We start from the raw sequence: 17685 nt of genomic DNA, 5'->3' as shown, positions 1-17685 counted from the left end.
TTGTAGTATAATTCCAGAATTAGGTCCCGATTTGCCTCCAGAGCAAGACTTTTTCCTCCAGAGTACCACTCCACTTTACTCTGGAGTCAAGCTGTGCTCAAACTCTGGTTTCACATTACAACTTTGTCAGCAGAAAGCAAAACAACTTCAAAGATGCACTCTAATGGTGTAGTCAAAAACACTCATTTCCCATTTACAACTCTATCAACAGTAGTCTATACTTAAGGAAAGTACACTGCTTCCACCATATGTGCCAAGGCTCCATAAACAGAAGTTGTTTTGTTGAAACCTGCATTTGTATAGCATGTAACGTTAAAGAAAATTGCATGGTGTGAGAGAAGCAAGGAAAAAAAACACCGAGCCAAAGAAGGAGATATTAGGAGGGGTGACCAAAAGCTTGCTCAAAGAGGTAGGTTTTAAGGAGGGTCTTAAAAGGAGGTGGAGGAGAGGTTTATGGAGGGAATTCCAGAGCATGAGGCCTAGGAGGCTGAAGGCACAGCCACTAATGGTGACATGAAGGGTCAAGCAGCCAGGAAATGGAGTTGCAAGCCACAATTTTAATAACCACACCAGCAGTTATTTTTATTATTCTAGTTTTAGGATGTCATCCTGCAATATAAACAGGGAAAAATCCACACCACCAGGAGCCTAGGACAATATTGCAGTAGCACTTTCAGGCCATATTAAACTGAAATTCATAAATTGAGTCTGCTTCTAAGCATTGGATTTAAGCATCAGATATTAAAAAAGTGATCAACATTCCTTTAGTTCTCTAACTTTTTCCCCCATCCTGAAGGGAATACAAAAAAGCTTAATATGATGCACAGAAATAAATGTTATCATTGAATCAATAAATGTTATCATTTTTACCATCCAGGTGAACAATATTACTATTCTAGAAAAGTGATAGGCATTATTACTACACATCATTTAAGGTATTACAATTCATTTGTCTTTGCAGCTGCTTCTGTGGACAGGTATTGGGAATACAAACCAGAAATAAAATATATTGTGTAATCCTATGGCAAAAGTGACCATGACAGTGAAATTATTAAATCCAATAAAACACACTAGATCCATTTAGAACACAGATGCTGGCCTACTTACAAAACCAATAGTCTATGGCTATTTGAAGTCTGCAACACTTCAATCAGATCAGTTTCAAACTGAGAAACTCAAGTTATTTTAAAACCCATGTTATTGAAGAAATCAGTTTTGCTAATGGCTGTTGTATCTTTACCACTAAAAGCCCAGTAGAATATCCAACAAGAGGTGATTTACTTCAGTTTTGTAATATTCTCTAGTGGTGTTGCATCAGGTGTAACTCCAGCTATTCAAGAACAAGTATGCAAACTATACACTGGTGGGAAAAGGTATGGTATTTGAAATGTCAACAAGTTAGTAGTTCAGACATTGAACATATTAATCAGAATGCATTACTCAGAGAGCAAGTTATTTTCTTAATGGCGAGAGACTGGAAAGTACTGCAGTACAAAGGGATCTGGGGGTCCTAGTGCAAGAAAATCAAAAAGTTGGTATGCAGGTGCAGCAGGTGATCAAGAAAGCCAACGGAATGTTGGCTTTTATTGCTAGGGGGATAGAATATAAAAACAAGGAGGTATTGCTGCAGTTATATAAGGTATTGGTGAGACCGCACCTGGAATACTGCATACAGTTTTGGTCTCCATACTTAAGAAAAGACATACTTGCTCTCGAGGCAGTACAAAGAAGGTTCACTCGGTTAATCCCGGGGATGAGGGGGCGGACATATGAGGAGAGGTTGAGTAGATTGGGACTCTACTCATTGGAGTTCAGAAGAATGAGAGGCGATCTTATTGAAACATAAGATTGTGAAGGGTCTTGATCGGGTGGATGCAGTAAGGATGTTCCCAAAGATGGGTGAAACTAGAACTAGGGGGCATAATCTTAGAATAAGGGGCTGCTCTTTCAAAACTGAGATGAGGAGAAACTTCTTCACTCAGAGGGTGGTAGGTCTGTGGAATTTGCTGCCCCAGGAAGCTGTGGAAGCTACATCATTAGATAAATTTAAAACAGAAATAGACAGTTTCCTAGAAGTAAAGGGAATTAGGGGTTATGGGGAGCGGGCAGAAAATTGGACATGAAGCTGAGTTCGGATCGGTCAATGCCCTGTGGGTGGCGGAGAGGTCCCAGGGAATATGTGGCCGGGTCCTGCTCCGACTTCTTGTGTTCTTTAGATTTGTGGTTGGGATCAGATCAGCCATGATCTTATTGAATGGCGGAGCAGGCTCGAGGGGCCGATTGGCCTACTCCTGCTCCAATTTCTTATGTTCTTATGCTTACTTTTGGGCACCAAAATGTTGCTTCGTGGTTGCCAGATCAAGATTTTTCTGTGCTTGGGAATAGAATTATTTTAATGCAGAACTGACAACTTTCAGGTCAAGCACAGCACATTAACTGGAGGGTAAAGCTCCCTCTACAATGACTACCACACGATTTAATCTTTGCAGAAACTTCAAAGTCGCCAGAGTGATATTTCCACAAATAGCCATCCACTGAGCAAAACACATACCTGCACTCAAAAATAAAAGAGGTAGGTATATACCAGCAGCTTCTGCAGGGTAATATATCACAGTAAATGGACAATATCCAGGCTTGGGCTGATAAGTGGCAAGTAACATTCACACCAGACAAGAGCCAGGCAATGACCATCTCCAACAAGAGAGTCTAACCACCTCCCCATGACATTCAACAGCAATACCATAGCCGAATCCCCCACCATCAACGTCCTGGGGGTCATAATTGACCAGAAACTTAACTGGACCAGCCACATAAATAGAGCAGGGCAGAGGCTGGGTATTCTGCAGCAAGTGACTCACCTCCTGATTCCCCAGAGCCTTTCCACCATCTACAAGGCACAAGTCAGGAGTGTGATGGAATACTCTCCACTTGCCTGGATGAGTGCAGCTCCAACAACACTCAAGAAGCTCGACACCATCCAAGATAAAGCAGCCCGTTTGATTGGCACCCCATCCACCACCCTAAACATTCACTCCCTTCACCACCGGCGCACTGTGGCTGCAGTGTGCACCATCCACAGGATGCACTGCAGCAACTCGCCAAGGCTTCTTCGACAGCACCTCCCAAACCCGCGACCTCTACCACCTAGAAGGACAAGAGCAGCAGGTACATGGGAACACCACCACCTGCATGTTCCCCTCCATATCACACACCATCCCGACTTGGAAATATATCGCCGTTCCTTCATAGTCGCTGGGTCAAAATCCTGGAACTCCCTACCTAACAGCACTGTAGGAGAACCTTCACCACACAGACTGCAGCGGTTCAAGAAGGCAGCTCACCACCACCTTCTCAAGGGCAATTAGGGATGGGCAATAAATGCTGGCCTTGCCAGCGACACCCACATCCCATGAACGAATAAAAAAAACTGCTACCATGAGGCGGTCTTGAATGAAAAGGGTGTAATTTTCTGCAGAAAATTAAAGATTCTATCAGTATAGCTCAGTAGCGCTGTGCTTTGCAATCCACCGTGCAGTTATTCTCCACAAGGAGAATCTCAAGCAGAGGAAAACAAGGTGACATGAGAATTAGACTGGTATATGCAGAAGTGCAGCAGATCTGCCAACCCTCTCAGCTGTATGGGATGGGAATACAAGTATTCTATTGACTAGCAAACGAGAGAGCTGGGCTACTGCATGAGAACAGTTAAAACTTTGAAGAAAAACTTCAGTGACACATAAAACTTGAAGTAAATCGCATATACAGTCTCCACTGCTTATAGCGGATGCGTTCAGGCAAATGTGATTTGCCAGTTATACGTTTTGACTGGTATAACGCGGCAGCGCTATCAGCGTCCACGAAGGAACCTCCTTATTGCCAGACCTTAGACTTGACCAAGGACCTCGAGCTCCGCAGCACAAACCTCACCCTGGCCGTGGTCATCAGGAAACAGGAGGAGCAGGGCCTGTCATTCAGAAACAAGCTATTACCAGATAGATCATTTCAGCAAGATCCAGAGAGGAATGAAAAACACACAAATCTTAATTCCTTCATTGAACAACTCGAACACCTAATTAGGGCACTAAATTTCTGCTGCTGGGATTATTGTTCAAGTGTTATTTTTGTTAAATGTAAATATGTTTTTAAAAATATGCATCAGTTGTTCATGTGTACTTCACTCATACATTACAGGGATGATTCTGGACACTGACTGATTCTGTGCACAGCTGTTCCAGCCCAAAATAAAGAGAGCATTTAAGGCACCGTAACTAGCAATTTTGAAATCTGCTTTTCCACATCCCCTTAGAAGTTTTTTTCAAAAAATTATCCACTTCTCTTGTAAAAGCTATTATTGTTCTACCACCATTCCTTTTGAGCTCGCCTGCCAACCCTCCGCATAAAAACAATTCTCAACCTTTCCACTGTTCTACTCAGAACGGGTTGCACAAACTGCAAATGGTTATCACTTTTTGGCCGACATAAGCAATTGTCAATTTTAAATGTAGGGGTTTTTAAAATGGTGGAGACTGAACTAGGAACATGTGCACTGAACATAACTGATTTAGTTATGATCTAGCAAGTAATGATCTGATTTTCCATTTAGTACAAAAACCAAAAAAAGGGCTAAATCCCACCTTGTTTAAAGATGGGAATAATCTGTGAAACAAACCCAACTATATGGATGTAGTCTACTGTACTTAACCTATTGTAAACAATTTTACAACACAAAGTTATAGTCCAACAATTTTTATTTGAAATCTAGATTTGACCGAGACAGAGATTAGACATCTCTTCAATGATCCATCAGAAAAAGACATTTTCTTTATGCTAGCCAGAATCAGTTTTAAAAAGGTGATTAAGGCACTTATAATTTCACCTTAAAGCTAATGCTGCCATCATAATTGCCAAGAGATTTCTTGTTAACAAAAAATAGAATTTTACAGCATAGAAGGAAGTCAATCACATTTGTTCTAACCACTTAGTCCCATTCAATTTCCTTTCCCACATCCCCTTAGAACTTTTCTTCAAAAAAATTATCACTTCCCTTAAAGCTATTATTGTTCCACCACCACTTCTTACAAGCTATCCTGCCAACCCTCAGTACAGATTGCTCAAATGCAGATTACTTTTAACAGATACCACCTACTTTACATTCAGCAAATAGGATTTACATAACAGTTGTACATACTGTAATGATTTCTACAAGTTCAAAATTTGTGAATTAACACTATGTGAATTCACTTGATCATCTTTTCTGGGCCACAATTTGATGTATTGGAGTTAATCTAGCAAAAACATTATCATCATAGTAGGTACAGCAGGAGGCAGCCAGTCAGCCCATCGTGCCTGTACCAGCTTTTTGAAACAGCTATCCAATTAGTCCCACTCCCCTGCTCTTTCCTCACAGCCCTGTAACTTTTTTCCTTCAAGTATTTATCCAATTCCCTTTCAAAAGTCACTACTGAATCTGCTTCTACCACCCTTTTAGGCAGTGCATTCCAGATCATTACAACTCACTGCGTAAAAAACGTTTCCTCATGTCATCTCTATCTCTTTTCCCGATCACCTTAAATCTGTGTCCTTTGGTTACCAACCCTTCTACCACTGGAAACAGTTTCTCATTCATTCTATCAAAACCGTTCATGGTTTTGAACACCTCTATCAAATCTCCCCTTAACCTTCTCTGTTCAAAGGAGAACAACCCCAGCTTCTCTAGTCTCTCCACATAACTGAAGTCCTGCATCCTTGGTACCATTGAATGCAGGAGTTGGGATGTCTTGTTGAAGTTGTACAGGGCATTGGTGAGGCCACACTTGGAGTACTGTGTACAGTTCTGGTCACCCTAATATAGAAAGGATATTATTAAACTAAAAAGAGTGCAGAAAAGATTTACTAGGATGCTACCGGGACTTGATGGTTTGACTTATAGGGAGAGGTTAGATAGACTGGGACTTTTTTCCCTGGAGAGTAGGAGGTTAAGGGGTGATCTTATAGAAGTCTATAAAATAATGAGGGGCATAGATAAGGTCAATAGTCAAAATCTTTTCCCAAAGGTAGGGGAGTCTATAACGAGGGGGCATAGATTTAAGGTGAGAGGGGAGAGATACAAAAGGGTCCAGAGGGGCAATTTTTTCACTCAAAGGGTGGTGAGTGTCTGGAACGAGCTGCCAGAGGCAGTAGTAGAGGCGGGTACAATTTTGTCTTTTAAAAAGCATTTGGACAGTTACATGGGTAAGATGGGTATAGAGGGATATGGGCCAAGTGCAGGCAATTGGGACTAGCTTAGTGGTATAAACTGGGCGACATGGACATGTTGGGCCGAAGGGCCTGTTTCCATGTTGTAACTTCTATGATACCATTCTGGTAAATCTCTTCTGCACCCTCAAAGGCCTTGACATCCTTCCTAAAATGTGATGCCCAGAATTTAACACAATACTCCAGCTGAGGCATAACAAGTATTTTATAAAGGTTTAGCATAACTTCCTTGCTTTTGTACTCTATGCCTCTATTAATAAAGCCCAGGATCCCATATGCTTTTTAACAGCCTTCTCAACTTGTCCTGCCACCTCCAAAGATTTGTTAAGCAATGTACTATAAACTAGATTAGTAGACACCCATTACCACACAATGGTTCAGACAAATAATCCCTCATTCAGGTTTTAATAGTACAAAGTTATATTATATAAAAGGGGGGGGGGGGGGGAAACCCTCAATAAGAGTTGTGAATTTTCACTCCTGTTGGCAGGAAGCTGACACGAGCCACATGCGCAGTAACGCCACGACAAGTTCACCGCGTTCAACAGTCGTTTCGTTAAAAACACAGCGGCATTTTTACATGAAACGGTAAAAGAGGCGGCGCGGTTAATATTATTGTCTCCGCTCAACTCCGTGTCATTTTAAATTAATGACATCAACAACAACAAGCACAGCGCGGGAGAAGGAGGGGAACGGAGCGGAGTCAAGTCAGACCCAATGAAACGGAACAGAAGCGAAATCAAAAAAAATCACAAGTGTCGGCCCAGCCCCGGGCCGCCGCCGCCTCCTTCCACTCCTCCCGCCCCACAACATCGCGCCCAGAACCCTCCGGCACTCACCTCCAAGGTGCTGGTGGTGCTGACGAAAAGATCCTCGCCCCCCTCCAGCTCCCGGAACTCCGAGTCCTCTCCCTCCGCATCCCCATCTCCAAACGGGGGAGGTTCTCTCTCTGCCGCCATCTTCTCTGTCACGCTCAGACTCCCCAAGTCATATGACACTCGCCCGAGCCTAACCTCGCGCACATATACGTAGCTCTCTGTGACATCACCGCACTCATTGGCTGCGAAGCGACTTGCGGCGCCGATCAAAGCGAGATTCGAACGCGGCTCAGAATCGCTCCATTGTTTCGACTTCCGTCATACGGACCATGTCCTTATCACTTATTTTCTGCTATGCAACCAGTAAAATGATACTTGTAGTAAAGGGGAAAGAAAACACCGGCGTGCTGCTTTTTATTGAAAGACCCAGAATGGCTCCATTAATTGGAATGGGGACCGTGATTTCGGACTGGCCAGAGCGGTTCAGAAGCCCACTGATCCTGAGAAAATATGCTCCCAGATAGATTCAGTTGCAACTATAATACTATCAATAACAACACAAGTTGGCAAGAACTTTTAAGAACAATTAAAGGCTGTTAGGCCCAACAAGTCTATTTATTTAAACGAACTCCATGTTACCTACCACCTTATATCCCCAAAACACACCTTGTGGCCTGCTTAACCCATTCATATCCTTCACTGCCATAACCTTCCCTTGTAACTTATATTCATGGCATCACTGAGGAAGGCACCTTTGGAATGCTGAAGTAGTGATTCAATTGGCTGGACTGGTCAAACAAAGAAGAAAATAATTTATTTCTGGGAATATTCCACATTCAACTGTTCTATTTCCTACACCAATGCTTCTCTTTGATGACTGTGTAACATGTGTTCAATCTAAATCGAGTTTACAGCACAGAAACAGGCTATTTGGACCAACTGGTCTATGCCGACATTTATGCTCCACACAAGCCACACATTTCTTCAGCTAGGGAAGGTTCCCCAGGGACCTCTAGTGCAGTGGCTGTGGGCTGTAAGCTTCTTCAGGTGGTCATGGACATGTATCTCTGAGTATAGGAGCCACAGATGTCGCGGCCACAGCTGGAGTCATGTGTACCAATGCAGCGACTGCCCATTCTCGAGCAATTGCTTCATTCTTACCAAAATGTGGCTGCAGTGGGAGGATGTGTAGCCACTTTAAGCCCCTTCTTAGCCACGCCATGAGTGCCGGGTCCTGCAACGGGATACTGGTGGCCTGTAAGACAGCAGTAGCAACGTGTCTCCAATGTAGGGGCAACCCATCATCACTGCTCTTTCCAAGAGGTCTCTTATTCCTTTGAAGCCAATAGTGAAAGCTGTAACTGTATCTCACTGCAATTATGCCCTGCTCCTTCTGTAGCATGCAAGAAATCTCCCAGATCTAGAACACCACAATGATGTATTCTGCTACTTCCTGTCATGCAGTTTGAGCTGCTGCCTTTGCAGGAGACCTGCTCTCTGCCCCTGAAAGAGCCACCTTACTTTGCTGCACCTCCTGCAGCCAGATCTCCAGGCCTTCATCAGTGAATAGACTAGTTTTTCCTACATTGCTCCTTGCAGCCACAATTTCTGACAGCTACTGTTGCCAGTGACAAAAAAATGTCTCCCCTTTAAGGAAGAACAACATCCTTTTAATATTGCTAGTGGACAGGATTTTGCAACCAGCAGCCAGTCAGCTCATAGGCCTGCATGTTTTACATGCACAGGGTGTCAGGCAAATGAAGGGGGTGGGCAGTGCCAAATTTTCCCACAGGAATCCTGCTTGAATAGGGTATTGCACATGACAAGCTTGCCCCAGAAGCTTAACCTGTAGGATACTTGGCTTGGGAGCATAAATGCAGCAATGCAGCAGCTCTTAAAGTGCTGCAGTTCACCATAAAGGTGAGGTTGTGGTGATGGCAAAAAAATAGTCTAATTGGCCCTGAAAATTCTGTGGGAGACTAGCAGAACCCCCATTGGATATCAGGGTACAATGAAGACATATGGGCAGCACTGCTACTTTTGAGGCTAAGGATTGAAGGCCCTGTTGCAGGAATTGCACAAAAGGAGAGTGGCCTTATTTGGGACTGAAGGTCACCCTCCAGTAAAAGCAAGTGCTAGCTGCATGAAGGGAAGTCACTAACCATGCTAATACAATAACCCACATTGTTCGTACACATCTGGAAATGAGGAAGAAGTTTGCTGATATCAGGAGGAAGGCAAAGGTAACTACTTCTCAATTTTGTTCATATTTCTTGCGGCTGCATCAAACACAGAACAAACCTATGTTGGGAACGTTCGCACCCTCTGGAAGGTACCATTTGGAACTATGCACACTCATTCATGGTGCCAAGGCTGCATGGTACACAAAACTAGGTGGGATCATGAGTTGTGAGGAGGATGCAAAGAGGCTTCAAGGCGATTTAGACAAGTTGAGTGAGTGGGCAAATACATGGCAGATGCAGTATAATGTGGATAAACGCCTTACAACGCGTCAATGATGTGCACCAAGCTGCTTTCCAGTGGAGTGGTAGGAGTGATGTGGCTCTGGCCCAGCAGAGGAATAATAGCGAAAGGAGACATGGAAGTGAGAACTCTACTCAAAAGGCTCACACTTCTCACCCATTGCCCCCTCCCCCACTCAGCCAGAACCGAGCCATGCTGCCTTGTCTCCCAATGGCTGAATCTGCCCCTGCTCAGGTGCAGGTGGAGCAGTCTTTGGTGGAGCCATCAAGGGCTCTAAAACCCAGAGGTCGTAGGCCAAAAGCATCCCAACAGTCAGAGCAGGGATCTGAGCAGCCTGCCATTACCTATGATGAAGCCACAAGGGATGCACCACGTAGAAGCGGTAGGAAGTGTAAGAGAAAGCTATTGTAATTCACCAAGGGTATGCAGATGGATGTTTGACAAAATGTCAAAGCGTCCCGAGTGCCAACTTGTCCTTGTTTTGTGCAAAGGAGTGAAGGGGGGGTGGGGGGGGGGTGGTGGTGAGGAGGAGATGATGGAGGCAGCCCACTGGAGGATTTTGGAGCTGAACCTTCAAGCTATTAGGGAATCCCTGGCATCCTAGGCATAAGAATATAAGAAATAGGAGCAGGAGTAGGCTGTATAGCCCCTCGAGCCTGCTCCGCCGTTCAATCAGATCATGGCTGATCTTCAACCTCAACTCCACTTTCCTGACCGATCCCCGTATCCCTTGATTCACCTAGAGTCCAAAAATCTGTCTATCTCAGCCTTGAATATTCTCAACGACTCAGCATCCACAGCCCTCTGGGGTATAGAATTCCAAAGATTCACAATCCTCTGAGTGAAGAAATTCCTCCTCATCTCAGTCTTAAATGGCCAAGCGCTTATCCTGCAACTATGCCCTCTAGTTCTAGACTCTCCAGCCAAGGGAAACAACTTCTCAGCATCTACCCTGTCAAGCCCCCTCATAATCTTATATGTTTCAATGAGATCACCTCTCATTCTTCTAAACTCCAGAGAGTATAGGCCCATTCTACTCAACCTCTCCTCATAGGACAACCCTCTCTTCCCAGGAATTAATCTAGTGAACCTCTGATGCACCTCTTTCACGGTCAACCTCACCCAAACCAATGCATTCATCGGCTGACCACTTCACCATCACTCACATGTCTGTTCTTTCTCCCCTTCTAGGAGAAGAGAGCGCAAAATGCATGAGAGAGGGCGAGGACTGGAGGGGGACCACAACAAATAGTGGTCCTCACAGAGGTGGAGGAGGAGGCCCTGCAGATCAGCCGCACCCTTGAGTGCCAGTCCGTTGGGGACGGCAAGACTGGCACCCCACTAACATCTGTTGACACAACTTTAACATTCATCACACACAATATGAATTGATGTTAACAATGCTTGCCATGTGCATAGAATCATAGAATCATAGAAGGTTACAGCCCAGAAGGAGGCCATTCGGCCCATCGAGTCTGCGCGGCTCTATGCATGAGCAATCCAGCTAGTCCCACTGCCCCGTCCTATCCCTGTGGCCCTGCACATTTTTTTGTTTCAGGTACTTATCCAGTTCCCTTTTGAAGGCCATGATTGAATCTGCCTCCACCACTCCCTCGGGCAGTGCATTCCAGATCCTAACCACTCGCTGTGTAAAAAGGTTTTTCCTCTTATCACCTTTGGTTCTTCAGCCAATCACTTTAAACCTATGCCCTCTGGTTCTTGACCCTTCCGCCAATGGGAAAAGTTTCTCTTTATCCACTCACTTTAGACCCTTCATGATTTTAAACACCTCTATCAAATTGCCTCTCAACCTCCTCTGTTCCAAGGAGAACAATTCCAGCTTCTCCAATCTATCCATGTAATTTAAGTCCCTCATCCCAGGAATCATTCTAGTAAATCTCCTCTGCACCCTCTCTAAGGCCTTCACATCCTTCCTAAAGTGCGGTGCCGAGAACCGGACACAATTCTCCAGTTGTGGCCGAACCAGTGTTTTATAAACACTTCAGTATGCTCATCGCAACATGACACATCTGTGATGATGCTTAATATTGCCTTCTGTTCTCTTACAGGCCCTTCAACGACCGCAGTGACGGCAGAGGGTGATTCCTCAGGGGACCTGCCGGCATCTGAGGATGCACCGTCACATCATAGCGAGCCATCCACCTGCGCAGATACTCACATCTCGGTGGGTCCTAGTAGTGAGTTAGTTGGGTTGGCACCCGGTGATTCAACACACACAAGTGAGCACGAGCAGACACTGGTGGCAGGGGCAGCTGGGGAGAGTCTGCATCAGTGGGTGCACTCCTCTCCAGGCTCTGCTCAGCTGGACACAGATGCTGAACCCTGGGGGCCATCCTTTAAAAGGAGAATGATTGAGGGACAGCAGCACATTTGCAAGGTACTGGAACAGGTGCCACACACACTCTCCACAATAGCGCAGAGGATGGAGGAGTCCAACTCTTGCATGAGTGGAATGGTGGCACAGGTACGGGAAGGAATCTCTGAGATAGTGTCGCAGGGACGTGAGCAACCGTCTGAGATAGTGTCACAGTAAGTGCGAGAACGTTTGCAATGGAGAGAAGGCTAGCCTCCATTGAGCTTCAAGCACGGCTCACAAATGAGTCCACTCAGGCCCTAACAATGGTCGTTCGGACTCAGAATGAACAACATTCTGCCGCCTTAAACAGGCAGACAGATACACTAGCACTGGCCTTACAAGGCTTCACACATGTCCTCCAAACTGTCGTCCAGCAGATTGGTAGGAGCAAGGTGGCCCTGGCCCAGGGAAGGGTTGATGGTGAAAGGGGACATGGAAGTGGGGACGCACTCAAAGCGCTCCCACGTCTCACCCTTTGCCCCCCTCTCAACCAATACCCGCAATGCTGCCTCCTCTCCAGGTGGCCGAGTCTGTCCCTGCACGGGTGGAAGTGGAGCAGTCTATGGAGGGGCCCTCACGGTCCAAAACCCAGAGGGCGTAGGCCCAAACCTTCTAAGAGTCAGAGCATGAACATGAGCAACCTGTCACTACCTCTGCTGCAGCCACAGGGGATGCACCACGTAGAAGCAGTAGGAAGAGGAAGCTAAGGATTTGTGATCATGAAGGGTATGCACAAGGGTGTCTGACAGACTGTCATTTTTTTCATTTATATTTGTTTTTTGTTAAAATCACATTAAATGTTATCATTCTCACCACTACTGCCACGTCTTGCCCATTCTTGATTGGCTTTTGTGATCGGGCCCTTTCATGAGCTTCACCATGAACGGTGACACTTGATGCCACCAAGTGGGTCACTTTACAGTGGGTGTATGTGTAGTTGCAGGACTGTTTTGTGCAGGGAGGAGTGGGGGCTGGTGTTGGTGCTGCTCTTTCCAGGTGGTGCGAGGACTGGACTCTTCACACTTTCTGATGTTAGGAGAACTGTTCACATATCAGTGGCTCCCTGGCCTCATGAGCAGCCAGGTGAGCTGCTGCTCTGCCCATGGGTTCCTCCTCCTCTTCTTCCTCCTCCTCAATGTGGATGGCAGATGTAGATGGGGCCTCCTCAAGCAGCACCCCTCTCTGTTGTGCCATGTTGTGCGGGACACAGCACACTACTATAATGCGTGCCACTCTGTCTGGTGCATATTGAAGCGCTCCCCCAGAACAATCAAGGCACCTATATCACACCTTGAGCAGCCCTATAGCATGCTCAATTATAGACCTGGCGCAATGTGGCTGTCATTATATCGATGCTGTTGCTCGGTGATGGGGTTCCTCAGAGGTGTCATGAGCCACGTATCCCTTGTCCCCGAGAAGCCAGCCCTTAAGGGTGCTCGGTGCGTGGAAGAAGGGCGGGATGTTGGATTCCCTCAGAATGAAGGAATCGTGGCAGCTTCCAGGAAATCTGGCGCACACACGAAGGAATCTTTTACAGTGGTCACAAACGAGTTGAGTGTTGATGGAGTGATACTCCTTTCTGTTGATGAACAGTCCTGGTTCATGTGGAGGTGCTCGTATTACTGTATGGGTGCAATCAATATAGCGCCCGTTGTTTCAGCGCTACATGGCCTCTCCAGCATCCAAGATAGCGTCTTGGATGCGCGCGCACGCACGCTTCCAGGGTGATGTGCGCCGGACACAATCTTGGTATAGGAGTTAGTGCAGGCGCAGATAACAAACGCTGGAATCATGTCAAGTAGGGAGAAAATGTCTTCAATCAGTGTGCAACGCTGATTTAAAGTGATAGGCACCATTTTGGGACTTAACGCTCAACTCAACACACAATCTTAACCCCGACCATCTGAACTTGTCTTAAAGTGCCTGGAGGACCCCCCACCAGCACTATTTAAAGGGACCATGCAGGATTTGCAAGTAAGTGGCTGGATTATTGCTTCTGGCTGCCGAGACATTTGTAACTGTTTTTGGAGGTCTCTAAACTTCAATACTAGGGTGCAGGGACACAGCCTAATATTTAGAGTCAGGAAGTGCAGGAGTGAAGTTAGGAAATGCTTCTACACGCAAAGTGTGGGAGACGTTTGGGATGCTCTTCCGCAGACGGCAGATGATGCTGGCTCATTTGTGAACGTTAAATCTGAGATTGATAGATTTCTGTGAACCAAGGGTATTAAGGGATATGGGGTTATGGCAGGTATATGGAGTTCGGTCACAGGTCCACCATGATCTCATTGAATGGTGGAACAGGCTCGAGGGGCTAAATGCCACTGCCACTTGCTGCCTCCTGATATGTGCCACCTTCTCCTGCAAGAAAGCGGGACGTGTGTTTGGGTGATGTGCCTGTTATGGTTGAATAGCTGCCAGTATATGTGGCCTATGAGTTGTGGGTGGGCGGCTTGAAACAGTGGTAATATGTAAGGGTGAGACGAAACATCTGGTTGGAAGAGTTGAGTACTGATGGAGAGAGTTTGTTGGTATGTGGGTGATACGGGTGTAGTGCGTGGTGCAGTTGGTATGAGACGCCACTTGACAGTTGCCCACTTATGCCAAAGCACTGAACTTCTTCCTGCACTGCATCCATGTTCATAATGCTGTGCGCCTGGCATTGACTTCATCCCCCGCTGCCTCCCACTGCCTTTTGGATATATGTCTGGAGGGCCTCTTGCCACCCCCCTCCCCACCCACTGCGGATATAGGATGTCCCTCCTTCTGTCCACCTCTTGCACCAAGGTCTCTAGTGCATCAGCAGAAAACTTTGGTGCATGCACTCTAGTAGGCCTGGTACCAACTCAGAATGGCAGATTGGTGAGGTCTGGATTGCAGATTGGAGGGTATGGGATTTAGTAGTGTGCAACCTTCAATATTTTAACATAACTCATCAGTGTCATAGGGATGGGCCCTGCATCTGTGTTTTACGTGTGCAATGTCTGATCTCCGTTCAGACTCCATGCAGACAGTAGACTGTTATTTTCAGCAAACAACATGTACCAGCCACCATTAAGAGATTTCTAAGAAACATCCTCCCTTTAAGAGAGTGAGCTTCCCCCTGATGGTGGAAAGTGCAAATTGCATTCATTCCACGCGCAAAGCCTGGCACGGAACGCTGACTGCAGATGAATCCCCAGGCCAGCCGAAACTTGCTTCCTGCCTGCGTAGGGTTCATTGGGTGCGGGGTAATAGCACATCATGCTACCCAAGCCCAAAAATGGCCCCTATCCATTTTTTCTCCCCAAGTAACTAACTATCTTAACTGTCATCCCGCCGGCGTTAATTGCCGGTGGGACTTCCGCATCCGTGAGACGTGCATGCACACAGATGCGTCTGTGCGGAACTTCGTGGGGAAGTAGGGAAGTCGGCGGGTTGGAGCTGGCTTCCGAACCCCCTTGGGATTTCCTCAATTTTCGGAGCACCTCCGCCCCCAACGCATCCGCACTTTGATTCGAAAATCGGGGCCATTGTGTCCTCCTCACTGCTTACTTTCCAACCTAGCTTTGTATCATCAGTAAACTTGGATACATCACACTCAGTCCCTTCATCCAAGTCATTAATATAGATTGTAAATAGCTGAGGTCCAAGCACAGATCCTTGCGGTACCCCACTAGTTGCAGCCTTCCAACCTGAAAATGACCCGTTTATTCCTACTTTCTGTTTTCTGTCCATTAACCAATCCTCTATCCATGCTAATATGTTACCCCCAACCCATGAGCCCTTATCTTGCATATCAACCTTTTATGTGGCACCTTATCGAATACCTTTTGAAAATCCAAATATACCACATCTACTGGTTCCCCTTTATCTACCCTGTTAGTTACATCCTCAAAAAACTCAAATAAATTTGTCAAACATGATTTCCCTTTCATAAAGCCATGTTGACTCTGCCTAATCATATTATGATTTTCTAAGTGTCCTGTTACCACTTCCTTAATAATGGATTCCAGCATTTTCCCGACAACTGATGTCAGGCTAACTGGCCTGTAGTTCCCTGTTTTCTCTCTTCCTCCTTTCTTCAATAACGGGATTACATTTGCTACCTTCCAATCCGCTGGGACCATTCCAGAATCTAGGGAATTTTGGAAAATCAAAACCAATGCATCCACCTCCCAAACCCACGACCTCTACCACCTAGAAGGACAAGGGCAGCAGGCACATGGGAACAATACCACCTGCATGTTCCCCTCCAAGTCACACACCATCCCGACGTGGAAATATATCGCTGTTCCTTCATCGTCGCTGGGTCAAAATCCCTTCCTAACAGCACTGTGGGAGAACCTTCACCACACGGACTGCAGCGGTTCAAGAAGGTGGCTCACCACCATCTTCTCAAGGGCAATTAGGGATGGGCAATAAATGCTGGCCTTGCCAGCGATGCCCACATCCCATGAACGAATTTTAAAAAAACTATCACTGCAGCCACCTCTTTTAGAACCCTCGGATGTAGGCCATCAGGTCCGGGGGATTTATCGGCTTTTAGTCCCATTAGTTTCTCAAGTACTTTTTCTCTACTGATAATGATTACTTTAAGTTCCTCGCTCTCATTAGCCCCTTAGTTCCCCACTATATCTGGTATTCTTTTTGTGTCTTCTACTGTGAAGACAGATATAAAATATTTGTTTAATGCATCTGCCATTTCCTGATTCCCCGTTACAAGACATATTGCTTTAGGAAAGTGTCTCGAATGCATTCCATGAACCCATCCTCCAAACTACCTTTGCCAATTTCTCCTGTCTCAGCCTCTAAGTGACCAACGTTTACTTTTGATATTCTCTTCCTTTTTACATACTTGTAGAAGTTCTTACAATCCATTTTTATATTTCTTGCTAGTTTACTTTCATATTCTATTTTCTCCCTTTTTATCAATTTTTTGGTCATTCTTTGCTGGTTTCTAAAACTATCCCAATTCTCAGGCTTACTGCTCTTCTTGGCAGCATTATAGGCCTCTTCTTTTAATCTAATACTATCCTTAAGTTCTTTAGTCACTTTTCCCATGGAGTTTTTATATTTCAATGTATATTTGTTGAGAATATTGAAATATTTCTTCGAATGTTTGCCATTGCTTTTCAACCGTCATACCCTTTAATTTAATTTCCCAATCTACCTTGGCCAACTCGCCCCCCCCCCCCCCCCCCCCCCATACCTATGTAATTGGCTTTATTTAAGTTTAGGACTCTAGTTTCGGACTTAAGTACATCACTCTGAAACTCAATGTGAAATTCTATTATATTATGATCACTATTCACCAGAGGATCCTTTACTGTGAGATTACTAATTAACCCTGTCTCATTACACAATATAAGGTCTACAACAGCCTGTTTCCTGGTTGGTTACAAGACATATTGCTTTAGGAAAGTGTCTCGAATGCATTCCATGAACCCATCCTCCAAACTACCTTTGCCAATTTGATTTGACCAGTCTATATGAAGATTAAAGTCCCCCATGATTATTGCATTACCTTTGTTACAAGTTCCTATTATTTCATGATTATTACTCTGTCCAACTGTATAGCGACTATTAGGGGGCCTATAAACTACTCCCACCAGTGTTTTCTGCCCCTTATTATTTCTTATTTCCACCCATACTGATTCTACTTCCTGATCTTCCGAGCCAAGATCTTTTCTCACCACTGTCCTTATGTCATCCTTTATTATTAGAGCTACACCCCCTCCTTTTCCATTCTGCCTGTCTTTTCTAAGCGTC

General features: G+C 45.4%; 1 protein-coding gene across 1 annotated transcript in view; it reads right to left on the bottom strand.

Annotated features, from left to right (window-relative positions):
* Nucleotides 1–7241, bottom strand: part of snx2 (sorting nexin 2) — a 51557-nt gene extending 44316 nt beyond the window's left edge. The window contains exon 1 of the mRNA XM_067983029.1: nt 7095–7241. Within this exon, the coding sequence (XP_067839130.1) occupies nt 7095–7214 (120 nt within the window). The 5' untranslated portion in view covers nt 7215–7241. The remainder of the gene's footprint in view (nt 1–7094) is intronic.
* Nucleotides 7242–17685: the final 10444 nt, after the last annotated feature.

Source organism: Heptranchias perlo, chromosome 4, assembly GCF_035084215.1.
Source record: "Heptranchias perlo isolate sHepPer1 chromosome 4, sHepPer1.hap1, whole genome shotgun sequence".
Taxonomy (NCBI): Eukaryota; Metazoa; Chordata; class Chondrichthyes; order Hexanchiformes; family Hexanchidae; genus Heptranchias; species Heptranchias perlo.
Note: the sequence above shows the minus strand (reverse complement) of the source record. Positions and strands in the feature narration are given on the sequence as shown.